Source organism: Podospora anserina, chromosome 3 (genome assembly GCF_000226545.1).
Source record: "Podospora anserina S mat+ genomic DNA chromosome 3, supercontig 2".
In the NCBI taxonomy this organism is placed as follows: domain Eukaryota; kingdom Fungi; phylum Ascomycota; class Sordariomycetes; order Sordariales; family Podosporaceae; genus Podospora; species Podospora anserina.
Genome location: NW_001914856.1, coordinates 2,463,188 through 2,476,945, shown reverse-complemented (window position 1 = coordinate 2,476,945; position 13,758 = coordinate 2,463,188). Strand labels below are relative to the sequence as shown.

Genomic DNA, 13,758 nt, shown 5'->3' with positions numbered 1-13,758 from the left:
GGAAGGGGAGGGGGGGGGGGGGAAATAAGGGGATGATGGGATGGGAGTGGAACAAGTTGGAATTACTATCAGGGAATTATTCGATTACATTATGGCAACACACAACAACGAAACAAGGGAATGGGAGGGTTTTTTTTGTTTTTGGGAATCAATGATTATCATTAGGACAGGGCATTTATTTGTCTGGGCTTTTGGGCAGGTTTAGGCAAGGGAGGGAGGGAGGGACAGTTGGTGTAAACCTTTTTTCTTTGTCTTGAGTTTTTTTACAACAGGCATATCATGACGTTTTGTTTTATTCGTTCAACCCTTTTTATTTTTCTGTATGCGTTTTTATTTTGTGTGTTATATGCATGATATCCCAGGGTGTATTTGGGTTTTGGGGTGTTTTGGGTTTTTATTTATGACTGGTGTTTGTGTTAATGGGGAGGAGAAGTTAAGAGAAAGGGGGGGTTGGGAAGGGTTTCATTTCTTATACGCTTTCTTCTTTTAATTGTTATACATCCATCCTCACTTACTTGCTTACTCACTTCATATTTACTCACGTACTTACTTACTTACTTACTTACTTGCTCATCAATCATCATGGTGGAAAGAAAAATATCGCTTTCAGAATGAAAAAACGGGCAGGAATTTGGCAAGGGAAAAGAAAAGGGATGTACGTACCTAGCATTATAGCGTGTTTTTGGTGTGTTTTGATTAGGAAACAAGAGAGAGATATGAACATTGGGATTCTGTTTTGATGGGATATTTGTGTGTTTAGTAGTGGTGAGGGGTTGGTACTTTTGGGATGTGGTGAGAAAAGGGGGTGGTGTTGGAGGAGGTATTTTTGGATGGTGGGAGTCTGAGGGGTTTTGGTTTTGGGAGGTGGGGGGAAGGTGAGGGAGGGGTGGTTTGGGGGGGGTTATATCTCGGGTGTAGTTGTTAAGGTTGAGATATGGGGTTTGTAGTTGGGTTGGATGACAGTCGTTGTCTTATACCAGCCCGAGGCGGGATGAGTAACTGACGAGAATTATCAGAAGAATGAAGGGAAAGGACAGTTCAAGTCGACGACTACGACGCAGCATAATGGTGTATATATTCTCGCCAACTCCCCTTTCTTTTATTTCCTATTAAAACGATCGTTCATCGAGTCGTGCGCAGCAGTAGTCCTCTGCTAATAGACCTTCTGCAGCCGGCACATAGGACCCTGGTGGTGGTTTACCGCCATTCCCACTCCCAAGCGGGCTCTTACACGGGCTACGAAAGATCTCCTTGATGGTCAGTGCCTATCTGGCTCTTTCGAAAGACGGAGCAAAACCCTAAGCCGGAGCATGCTCGCGCGTGGGCCGTGTTTTGCTGGAGGCGCTGTGGAATTCAATCCTCCTCGTCGTGGCGACCCAGGTTCTAGAAGCTCTGGATAACCGGCTGCGGGCAAGCCCACTGCAGCTTCAACGCCCGCACCATGAATAAGTGGCCAGCTTTGTGTCTCTGTTGGTCATCCAAAAACTTATCCAAGACCCCACAAGAATAAAACCTGAATTCTTAAACCAAAATCTAAAAGGAATTACAACTCCCTATCTCCCAGCATACCACTCACTCCCTTCTTGACAACTGACCCTCTACCCTTCCTCATCTACCAACGTAATTATACTAGAAGAAGCGGAGTCTGGGTCCTGTCCTCGTGGTGTCTTGAATGAGTCTGGGTTGGGTCTGGGTTGGGTCTGGGTAAGGTTTATTTGTATTAGAGTCCGGGTTACTAGATGCTATTTTCTTGTTTTAATATGGATGTTTATCGTCTGGGTCCTCTAAGTTAAAACTCGTTTGGAAATCTCCAAACAGGGTTTGCAGGTACCTGTATACAACATGCCACCTCGAAAGTCATTAGCAAAGCGCATGTAAAAGACAGCTCTTCAAACTCTAGGTATCGTATAAAACCCCGACCTGCACTCATCCTTCCCACCCAACCCTTCCTCGCAATGCATATAGGTATTTGTCTCGAATCATGGGCAAAGTCTTCCCGGAGTCAAGATACCGAGAAGCCTCACAGCCCCCATCACGTCTTCATCGTCAGGGGGTCCCCATATGTTGATTGCATGCCCTCTTCACCAGGTGTGGACTTGTGCGGTATTCGGCAATGTCCTATCTGAGCCAGCTGATGTTGAAATTGGAATTCATCTTGTGTCAGACTTTGTTGTGTTTCTAGAACAGTCACTGTGACATTTCTCTCCTGAATCTGGGGGTGTCTTGGGTTGGTCCTATTGGTAATTATTCGGTGCGCGGAGGCAAGAGTGTCGATGAGTAGCTGATGGGATGGTGCTGAGGGAAGCACGTACCTACCTACTTGCCTAAGGTAGCAAGATTCCAAAGAGTTTAAAGATAAAATTCCTCGCATTTATACTTTCTAGGTATGGAGTTTGGCAGTGAGTGGTACATAGGTACGGCAACGAAATCGTCTAAGTCGAGAAACCATCAAACTCGAAAAAGCCCAGTTCAAGCCAGGTTCAGCCAGCTCGAATGGCCAGATAGGTATTATCGTGAGAATATGTGTTGACGCTTTTTGGGGAGCGCTTATTTTCGGTTCGGAGAATAAACCAGCAGTACAACCCATCCTCAGCTCATCTCACCATCACTCAACTAGAACTTACTCGCTGTTCTTCTTCCTCCATCACAAGTCCCCGGCTCTTGTCATCGTCTTCTGATCTCCTTTCATAGAGCTCAATCCAGCCACTCCGACAACTCCTCACAACAGAGAAAATGTACACCCCCCCCCCCCTCCCCTTCCCAAGCCACAGGCGTCAACCCCGAACCACCTCTGATTCGTCCTCTGCCGCTCGCCACACTGCATCCAGGACGCGTGGTCACACAACCCCAACCCTCACTCCCTCCTCACACGTGTCGGAGATCCGCTTACCTATCATCTACCTATCTACATTTACCTACCACCTATACCAGCAAAGTAGCCATGTCTCAGTCTACCCACCTACCCTGCTGAAACGACGACGACGGGGGAAGCAATCGGGCAGTGATACTTTTGTCGCCTCTTCATGGGTCCCTCTCTCCGGTATTCGACGACTGAACCCGGGATGAAGTAGGCTTTTCCAAGTCGGCCACCTTAGTCTGTTGAAGGGCTAGCAGCGAACAAACATCATCTTCCTTGAACGAGAGCCACGAAGAAATCCCAGCCACAGCAACAACAACAAACCCCTACATCATCCACCAGCTAGGCCTCGGAGCCAACCCCGCCTTTTATTCCTCTCCCTCCGTCCCCAATGTGTTTGTCTCGTCCAGTTGCAACCCGCCTCGCCGTCCCTATTCGGAAGGTCCTACAACCTTGCGGTCCCTCCCAGTGAACAATGCGAACGGGACACACATGAATATCGCCAAGCCAGGAAACAGGGCAGTGGCTGATGTGTGCAGTGTGTGAGCCACACCCTGTTGCCTATACTGTCCTCGTCCATCCTACTAGTCTGCACCGGCTTGGCAGCCCATGCTCCCATCGACAGAAAAAGTGGCGGGTTCGAATTCCCAATATCAATATGAGCCCTGATTATCAGCAACCCCAGTTTTATCTGCTAAAACCAGATCGGTTCCAGGCTTTGCCAATCTGTGGTATTGCAACCAGAGCCTAATAAGAGCTCCATTGAGGAGAGAGGAGAGAGGTCACAGGTGATCAAAGGTGTTGTTGACCTACATACGACACTACTTCCCTTCCCCATTGCTTGGGACCACCCGTGCCACAGAATGTAACGGCATGCGGTAGAAACAAGAACTGGAGGCGGAGAGCGTTATTCTGGCGCTACAGCCAGTGTGGTATAGCTCACGTCCCAAGTCGGAAAAAATGGGGGGGGCTGTTGTATGCTTGACCACCTTGATACCTACCTTGCACCACCCACCCTCTTCGCACTCGCCTTGGTACGAGGGTAACAAGGGTGGTTTAAACTTGCGCAAAGGACCGGCAGTGGCCTAATAGGTAAACCGAGATTCAGCAACAAAAAATTTCATCATTCCCACAGCCAGGAGCAGACGTTCAGGGGGGGGGGGGGGGCGGGGGCGTACTAGTTGCTCAGAGGAGGTCCTTTCGGCAGGGTTTCTAGAATTGACTTGGCCATCCATCCCTCATGCTGCAACCCGCAAACCATCCAAGCAAGCAACCACAAAACACGAGGCGGGAAGGATGAGCGCGAAAATACGGTTCAGCAGCGCTTGGCACGTCCACCAGTCCCTCGGGCGGAGCTTTGCTTGCTGCACTTCTTCGGCGCCCCCCCAAGACAAGAGCCAGTGGGCTGTCGTCTTTTATCCTGTCTCGTGGAGAAAGAGACTCGTGCTACACACGCGTCTCTCCGTACATCGGAAGTCCGGCCAGCCTATCACTTCCAGGCAATCGTTCTCGAAGCTCGGCAGACGTGGTGGGGCCATGCGCTCAGTTTCTGCGGGGAGCCAATGGTATATCGGCAGCCGTTGGCCGTGTGGGAGTGTGGGAGCAAAAGCATCAGCTTACGGCGAAACAGGCATGTATCTAAACACTTCGCCCGGCTTGTCAACTCTATGTTCAGACGAATGTCACAAACTAGACGTCCCACCCGTGTCCAGCTCCGGGCAGGATGCCGTGGGCTGTGTGAAACGGAGCTTGGTGTTGCGTGCCACAATCTAGGAGTTCCGTGAGCCTCATATCGGAGACCAGATCGGCTCAGATCAAGGTCGTATTTCAGGCCGGGCCGGTGCAGACTTGTGTACAGGACCTGAATATATGAATAAGTCAGGCCCATTTGAAGAGGGCAAGAGCACTTGACTATGCTTGACAACGTGATTAGCAGCTCTACTGGAGTGCGATACTCGGGACAACAGTCAATGTCATTAACTCGCCCGAGCTAAGCACTTGCCGAAAGTCTTTGCGCATGCTGTGCACAGATTGGCGACCACACTTGGTGCTGAGTCTCACTTTTGTCTTTGACTTGCCCAGACTGGCTGGGTGGTTGGTGGTGTTGACTTGACCGGGTGCGTGCTGTGTTCGACTTGGACTCTTCAAATCCGGTCTTGGTCAATCAGCAACATGATCCCCAACGAAGAAGGCGGTAATGATGCTCTCCAAGGGCGGCAAGATGCCACGGCACATATGTACAAGTGGTCTCAGATATGACCGAGTCCGTACGGGAGATCACATGGTGTGACATTGCTTCCCATGGCACTGAAAGTGCTTCACTCGCCCGTGAGATAACAAGGCTCACTGGGTAGGAGTTGGTGTTGTTTCAGGTCATCGTCAGACCGGGAAGATATAAATCTCTCTGAACAAGGGGCCTTGCTGGGACCCGAGCGCGCCACACCTCGTTGTAGCGGATTTGGCCGCCTCCAGGTTGGCAAAGTACGAGGCGTGTTGGGTCACCGGTGGCTTGATGGTTGAGATGGAGCTTGTGGTTACCTATACATCCATGCTTTGAACTAATTTCGTGAGTCAAAAACCCGAAACGACATTCGAGAGTGCTACATGGTCGACGGAAGCCAGCTATCAGGGCGGCTTACTTGCAGTCTTGTGCGCGTTTGCTGAACAACTTGGTTGGTGGGTTGCCATCTGAACTCGTGGCGAATGCATAGCGTCTTTTCTGGTCAACGTACACATAGGCCGGTTGCCTAGGCTGTGTTCCAGACGAAGACACCAATCAACAGTTGCCGAACCTGATCGTCTTCGGACTTGGAGACTGAAATCTGTACCAAGCGGAAGCATGACCGAAGAGAGGTAGACGGGAGGGTGGTTCTATGGCTGAGCACACAGCATATGCTTCCAAGCAACCCCAAATGCAGACAGGGAGCTTGCTGCAAGCTGCTCACCGTGCCACATCCAGACGCTAAGGGGGGTCCTCTTGGTGCCTCAGTATGCGCCACTGGCAAGCACATCATCAGTCGGAGCACATGCCACGAGAGCGTGCCAGTTTCCCAGAGGAGCGGCCCTGGATCAAGAACCAGTCCGCAATGGGGGGTGACGGTTGGATGAAACCGGACTGGATGTGAAAACAGTTTCCTCTGAGGGATGGCCAGAACGAAACGAGTGTTTCCGTCGATCAAGAGGGGGTTTGCCCGGCTGCAGGTCTGCATGTGGGATCAGTAACCACCTTGACTTGAGGTCCAACCCCACCGGCAGGCCGACATATGCGTAGCGAGACGGATTGAGAGATGGAGCCGAGGGTTTGACACACCTTTTTAATATCCACTATATTCGTGGGTTCCTGGATCCGTCGAAGGGCTGCCCGGGCTGCGGAAGGGCGCGTCCGTAGGGCCTACCTTCCTTCAGCTGGTCTGCTTAGGAGTAGGTAGATAGGTGATAGCTATAAGCTCAAAACAAAGGGTGGTCGTGTACGAGGTGAGGTGCGCTGCTGGTGACACCCGCCGCATAATCGCAGCCAAGGTCCAGACCCAAGGAACCGTGACCGATGTTTGGATGAGAATTTCTCCGGGTTGTGCTCTGCTAACCTGGAACACCAAGGTAAGGTTAGGTAGGTATACCTACTACCCCACATCGTTCTGGGACTTTGCAAGTGACCTCAGCTTGGATGTTCGCTTCGGTCGTGGTGTTTCTTGTCTCGAGAGGCTCCGTGGCTATTTTCAACATCGCGCGGCGGGTATCTTGCAGCTACTACGACGTGGTAAAACTACCGCCGACGACAGCACGGGCACTCAGGGCTCAGGGCTCACCTCAAAGTTCTCCTAGAAACATACTTGAAGCGACTTGCTGTGTTTTGAAGCACTTCTGTGTGGTTCGGCACCGGCGCTTGGACCACCCCCATGCCACTGATACCGCCGATGCCACCTGGAGAGCCACCTGCCAGCCAACTGAGTGGCTGCAACTCACTGAAGTTTTCGAAACCTCGCGTTTGAGAACACTGCAGCCACGTTTGGCTGACGGATACCTCCGCCTACCTACATAGTATAGGTCTGGTTCATCATACGCACATCCGAACAACTGTTCGCCCGGACAATGGGCTGGCTGTCTTAACGCGTCCGAATATACCCAAGTGCCGGCCTCGTCCTGCCAGGGACATACGACCCTCCCTCTCTGTCTTTGGAAAACCTAAGACGAACCACGGGATTTTCGCCAATCCCTCCGCTCTTAAGACCAAACCCTCCGGCCTAAGATATCCACAGATGATGTGAGTAGGGTTTCAATGCTGAAAGCTCCGCATAGGTTCTCCGGTCCCCGGCCGCCGTCTTCCCTACTGCCCTGCTTGGACCCCGCGGCACAAATTTAGTATTCCGGCAGAAGTCGTTTCTGTCTCCCCACGCGGTCCTCTTTTCCCAGGTCCTCCAGGTTGTGCCGTCACGTCCGGCCTGCACGAGCACCCGTCGAGAGTTGCATGCCATGGTACCTGTAGCGGCTGCAAGCGCGAGATCGACTGTTTCCCCCACCATCCTTCCTTGGGGGGGTTGAGCCCCCAAAAGTCTGAGTGCATTACACGCGCTGTCAAAGCGTCTTCATGCTTTAAGGGTTTCTTTTCCGATCACTGGGACACCGAAGCTGCAGCATCGTCTCCTGAGTCACTCCAGGTCGACGTTGAATATCACAGTAGCCTTCGCATCGTGCCGGCCGCATCTCTATCCGCACAAGACGCAGACACACAGACACACAGACACACAAGTCAGCAACGAAAACGAATCCAACACCGCCCAAACCCGGATCTCATCATTCAACGATCTACGCCGTCTTACTGGTTACTGGTCCGAGCCAGTCATGCGTTTTTTGGGACCTCCAGGCCAGGCTGGCTGAGATCGGACCGCCAAACATCTACACGGCATTCTGCAGTTTATGCCCCGCGCAGGATCAGTATAGTGTGTCCGTGTATTATTGACCTATTCTTCTAACCTGCAGCACAGCCAACTGCCCTACCCACCCTGCGCGGTTAACTCGCTCGCCTGGCAGTGGCATCAGCCATCTCTTCCAGGGCAACCAAGCTGCACCCGGACCCAACGGTCCTGCTTCGGCTGTCAGATACCTCCCTGACCGAGCACCAGATGTGTCCCAATCAGTTACATCGAGCTTCCGGGCTTGGCTGGCTGTTGAAACTGTACAAACTGTTTTCCGGGTTGCTGCCCGTTCCAGTCCTGCGTAGTGTAGGCGGTTTATTCAAGAGTCCGGATCCATCCTATCCTGGCACAGGCCTTGTTCGTCAGCATATTCATCCGATTTAGGCAGCTCACAACCTCGACATCCATGACGATGAGCAGCCAGGCCCAGCCAGCAGAAGCATCACGACAGAAAAGCCAACGTCAGATGGTGGGGGATGGGTAGCGGGAGTCGCAGGGGAGTTTATGACGGGGTGTTGTGTGCTCGCAAGACCCTTGCTCGCCCAGCACCTGGTGCCGGGAATCGTTATCCACACCCCCCTCCTGCAGGGTTCTGATTCGCCTATCCGGGCAATTCGCCATCTGGTTCTGGTTGAGGATCTGCTTTGGCGTCAATCCAAACACACCACCCCCCCCCCGGGCTCTGGTCCCTGTGTACTCGTCCTCACCCACACGGTCCAAATTCACTCCAGGCCCTTTCTGTAACAAGATACTTGCCAGGGCTTCAGCACATCTGATATGCTAAAAACAGTGCCCCCCTTCAACTGCAAAGCGCCAGCCTTGTCAGTCACTCACGGATTCCGGTGGTGTGGGCACTACTGCACTGACAGGGCCAGGCACCATCTCCCTTTGGGGCATTCCACCCGGCCAGCAGCCCAGCAACGCACAACAGTTTCCTGGTGTCAGGACCTTCAAGACAGGATTGATGCCAGGAAGAAGGCCACAGACCCAATGGCCCCCTCCCCAGATTCCTGGAATTATCTTGGCTGTCCCGGTACTCACGGCCATGTTATGCTATGCAGCAGCATCTCCGACCAAGACTCCTTGCCGTGGGCCACCTCGTTCTGATCGCCATCGACTGGCCCTGAGCGTTTTGCTCTCTGTTTCCTCAACAGCTTGCCTGTCTCGAGTCTTTCGGGGACCACTTTGATGCTCGGTTTCCAGAGTACCCTGCTGTCAATCTGTTCTGATACGCGCTGCTTCTAAATGAAATAGCTCAGGGCACGCCCGCTTGCTCCACATTGTTTCCCGCTCGGCTGCTTGCCTAAACAGTAAACTGTCGACAGTTTACAAATTCTTGTGTTATCCCTCCCTCTCCTTCTGTCCCGCTTGCCGTCCTTGTTTTTCTCAGCACTTCACCGAGCAGAGTTTCCTACTTGGCTTCTCTTACCATATACACACACGAACACCACTGCCTGACAGGCTCGGCACATCCAACTGCCCACCAAAAGAGCCACAAGCGCGGCGGCTTCTTGCTCACTTGGACGGGGAGGGAGATCGGGACGGGGCAAAGAGGCACGGAGCAAGGGTGACCCTCGCCTCGCTCGCTCTAGCTCCGCCTCGAGTGTGTGTAGTTGCTTTCCTGCCCTGAACTTACCAGCATCAGCCGTCTTTGCCCTTTCCTACCTTAGCAAGTACTTATATTTTCTATGCGGCACCAGGTGGTCAAATGAGGGTGGGCATCTGTACTTTCGACGTTTCATCACTCCACGCCCCGCCTACTACCTTCTCTGCTACCGTTACTTGGCTGGCCGCCACATCCAGCTTCTTCCTGAAAAGGTTATTTCCACGTCTTAGTGTTCCTCCCCCCTGCTCATTGGTCTCTTCAAAAGCTCCCCTCCCTCCTTCGACATATCTTCCGCTACCTGCTGCACCTGCCCTACCCTTTCTTCTTTCTTGTGTCCCGCTCCACGTGTTGGGCATTCTCCTCCCTTCCCACCATCACATTGACTCCTCACATGAAGGATGCTCACCATCACTAAGCCTGTGCAGTACGGCTACGGGCCCGTCCATGATCTACCCACCCCGCCGAGCACATCACGACCTTCTCCCCCCTTGATATATAAGGATTCGAGCTACAAGTCCACGCTCACTAACCCGCGAGACAGCAGTCCGTTGCATCAGCCCATGTCGGCACCTCACCGTGGCTTGCCACCGCCGGCGGCCTTGCCTCCAGTTCAGCCACCTCCAGGATCCGGACTTTCCCAACCACCAGTGTCGGGGCCTCCCCCGCCGCCACCGCAGCAAAACCAGTCCTACACGCAGCTTCCGCTACCGCCATCGTGGCATGGTAATGAGGAGTCAATGCAGTACTGGTTGAAAGCGAAGGCAGAAGAGGACAAGAGAAAGCAAGAAGAGGAGAAGACACGACAGGAGAGTTTCCGCTTGGAGCAGAGGAAAATGGAGCACGAAATTCTGAGGACATCACTGCACGGAGGAATTCCCCCTCCGCTAGTACCGGTGGTGTTCGCCGGCATGGGCGGAGGAGCGCTTTCGCCACAGGCATGGGAACTGGCACAGCAATTCCTGCCACCGCACCAGCAGCAACATCCGCCAGCATTGATGCCATCAGGGGCCATTGCCTCAGAACACCAAAGAAGAGACTCGCAAGCACAGGGATACGGCCAATATCCAACCTCTGGGGGAGTGCCGTCCACGCCGGGATCGGCACAGGGGCCAACCAGCTCGTACATGGCAGGCTATCCAGGGTCTCCCACGAGGCCTCGGGGACAGAGCATGCCCGGTCGGCCACCATCCAATCTTCCGAATCTCAATACGAACCTGCCGGGCGGGCCGGGCGGCGGGCCAGCAACAGCTTCACATCCCGGAATTGCTCACTCGCAGCACCAGGACGCCCAGCCGTCGCCGTCGATTTATTTCCACCACTGGCAGCCTCCCACCACTCAGGCGGGAGGGACACGGAGTGGCACGGATCAACCCGGCACGCCCTCAGGTTCGTCCAAATCAAAATCTCGCTCGTAAGGGTCTCGCGCGGGCTAACTAGCTCGTTTACGCAGTAGGGGAATCACCGCGAAAACGAAAAGCAGCAGGGCCACAGCCTCCCATTCCTCCACCATCGACGGCACAACGGCTTCGCTCACCACCGTTTCAACACAGCGCAGCGCTCTCCAACCCACCACCAGGGCGAAGAAGAGGCCACTCGCGGCAACGGAGTGACCTGGGATCATACCGGGCCGGAGGGCGGGGCCTTCGTGGAGAGAGCTCTGGGCCGGGGCGAGAAATGTCGCCGATGCACACGTCTGGGGCGAGCTCGGCTCGCGAGAGTGAACCTTCCAGCTCGTCCCAGGCTCAGCAAGGGCAGCAGCTGCATCGTGCACCACCTCCACAACCAGCTCCCATGCGGACCGGAGCACACTCGGTTTCGTCCCTGCTCTCGGACACTCCACAGTCCCCCCAGCCTCCGACGCACCAATTTGCCGTCTCCTCGGAACCACGACAATTCGGGCAGCAACAACAGCAACAGCAACAGCAACAGCAACAGCATCATCACCACCACCACCAGCAGACGCCTCATCAAACGATATACCAGCAGCAGCAGGCATATGGCGAGAGCGAGCGGACGTTGGAAGAAAAATTGCGCGGTGGTGGAGTTCCAGGATCGTCAACCACGCGACCAGGAGATAACGATTGAACCTTAATTTCAGCGATGTTTCAGCATCCCCGACTCGCCCCAAACTCGTTGTGGTTTGGTAACCCTTCCGCCGGCTCCCCCCCGCCCCTTTCCCTTTGCGGACAGACCCACGATGGGTGGGACGGCGGGGGATGGATGCGAGCCAGGGGTCCTCGCTCGCGAACATTCCTTGGGAGATCCCAAACATCGAGCCCCTGTCGATTCATTCTGACACGGTCGATTCTCCACGCAACAACGCACATTGCGGTGCGCAACAATTCTTTCAGCCAAACACAAACAATCTTTCCAGAGAAAATACTTGGAAAAGGGTCGAGGATCCCGGAGCCCGGAGGTTTGACTGTTTTGGAGCCACTCGGAGCGAGGCATATTCTTGTTGCTTTTGGTTGGTTTTGGGGCTTTTTTTTTCTTTTTTTTTTTTTTGCTTTTCCGTGCTTTTGCTTCGTTCCATTACCCCTTCGTTGCATTTTTCCATTCTCTGCACTTTTTTTTTTGGCATTGTATATTGACAACTTGTACTGTATTATTAACAAACAGCGTCTTTTTTTTGTACTTTTTTGCTGTGTATTTGTACGCACGTATTCACCTTGGGTTTTTATCAAAACAGAGGCAGAGGGAGCCAGAAGCAGGGAGCAGGGAAAAATACCAAGACTCTTACAACGTTTAAAACAGGGGGCCAGCTTCTGGGACATGTTTTGCTTTTTCTTCTTTTTGCTGCCATCTTTTCTCTTTGCTTTTCTCGGGGGGAGCAACGGTGATGACACTTCCCAAGTTGGGTAGGTGGGGCATGGTGTGGCTGGAGTGCCAGGTTCGTTTAACTGAGGCTCGGCTTCCCGAACCCGCCAGACTGGCGGGACAGGACATGGATCGTCGTCCGTAGACGCTGTCGAGTCCTGTTCACTTGTTGACATCAAGTTTCTCGAAAGAACAGATGAACTCGATGCTGCGGTTGTTGCTGCTGCTGCTGCTGCTGCCACTGCCGGACCTTTCATCACTCTACAGCGCCTCCAATGCAGTCTTCTCGATATCTCGACGTCATGTGGGTTGCTTCACAGCGGCTGCCGTCACATTGTAGATGCATCGGCACCCTCTCTGCCGGGGTCAGAGTCCAGATCGTGCCCTCAACGAAAACCAGGATTCCTAGCGGCACCAAGGTAATTGTCAGGGTGAGGAAGCAGCCCCTATCACTTACATAATGGCAGTTTTGAACTTTTGGGGACCTGGACAATCACATGTGCATAGTGAATAAGAAGGAAGAAAATGACCTGATTCGGCCAGCGAACCCCTCCTCCTCAAACACGTCGTTGCCCTGTTCGTCGTATCTGAATCTGCAACCACGGGCCAAGCCATGGGATCCCGGGAGGGCTAGCGATGCATCGGGTTTAGGTGAGAACCCTCTGCCGCATCTTCCAAGCGCTTGTCAGGTCCTTTGACCAACGCCACCATGGCACTCGACGGACATCTTCACTCTTCACACCATCGTTCTGGAGGAGCCTCATCTCGTCCGAGGTCAGAGCACCTGCATAACCATGGCCGGGTATGCCACATCGGTGTTGACGGCGCTTGCTGCTGATCGATCATACACAGACTACGAGGCCCTACCTATTCCTGGTATCACGGCAGACGAGGTATCAAAAGAAGAAAGCAGCGCCGAGGAGAAAACAAGGCCAATGCGCAGACAAGTGCCGAGGCAGATGAAGGGGCTGTCTTCTTCTGGATGTGGAAGCCGGACATTTTCTGATTTGCCCGGCCTTTTCTCCTCCCACACAGCACATATCAAGAACTGACAGTGGAGGAGAGCACCTCGCAAATAGTGTCACACATGTCGAGTCGAGACGCACTCTGAAGGGGATGACGTTACTTAATATAGGGCTGCGCATTAGCACCCCTGTCCGGACAAGGACCAGGGCCGTTGGGCGGCAGACTGGGGTAAACCGAAAGCGGTTTAACGCCCACGGGCCAGGGATGGGGGGGGGACCTGGGGAGGGGTGCGATTGTTGGGGGGGGGGAACTCCGCTGACTTGCTTTCAACCAAAGAGGAAAGATTCGGTGGCTGTCGTGTGGTCGACGCCGACTCTGTTGAGTACGAATGCCGCTTTTCTGGAGAAGTGGGAGACGAGCCTCACCCAGCACGTGGTCGGGGTGTGTATGTGGGCGGTGGAGATAAGAGAGTCCTTCTGGTTCCACAGCCACCGCACCATGATATACGTTCGACTATTCTCTACAGTGAGAGTTGGAACAGGGGAGATTTCGTCCAAACTGACCCCTGATGGCGCAACGTATTACGCTGATTCTGATTT

The 13,758-nt window shown here is 53.5% G+C and overlaps 1 protein-coding gene across 1 annotated transcript; it reads left to right on the top strand.

The window, feature by feature from the left end:
* Positions 1-9,774: 9,774 nt before the first annotated feature.
* PODANS_3_8870 (uncharacterized protein) lies at positions 9,775-11,523 on the top strand (the record flags this gene model as incomplete). The annotated part of the gene is made up of 3 exons (XM_001909660.1): positions 9,775-10,762; positions 10,827-11,430; positions 11,475-11,523. The coding sequence occupies 3 exons, from the start codon at positions 9,775-9,777 to the stop codon at positions 11,521-11,523; spliced, it is 1,641 nt and encodes a 546-aa protein (XP_001909695.1).
* Between the last annotated feature and the right edge of the window lie 2,235 nt (positions 11,524-13,758).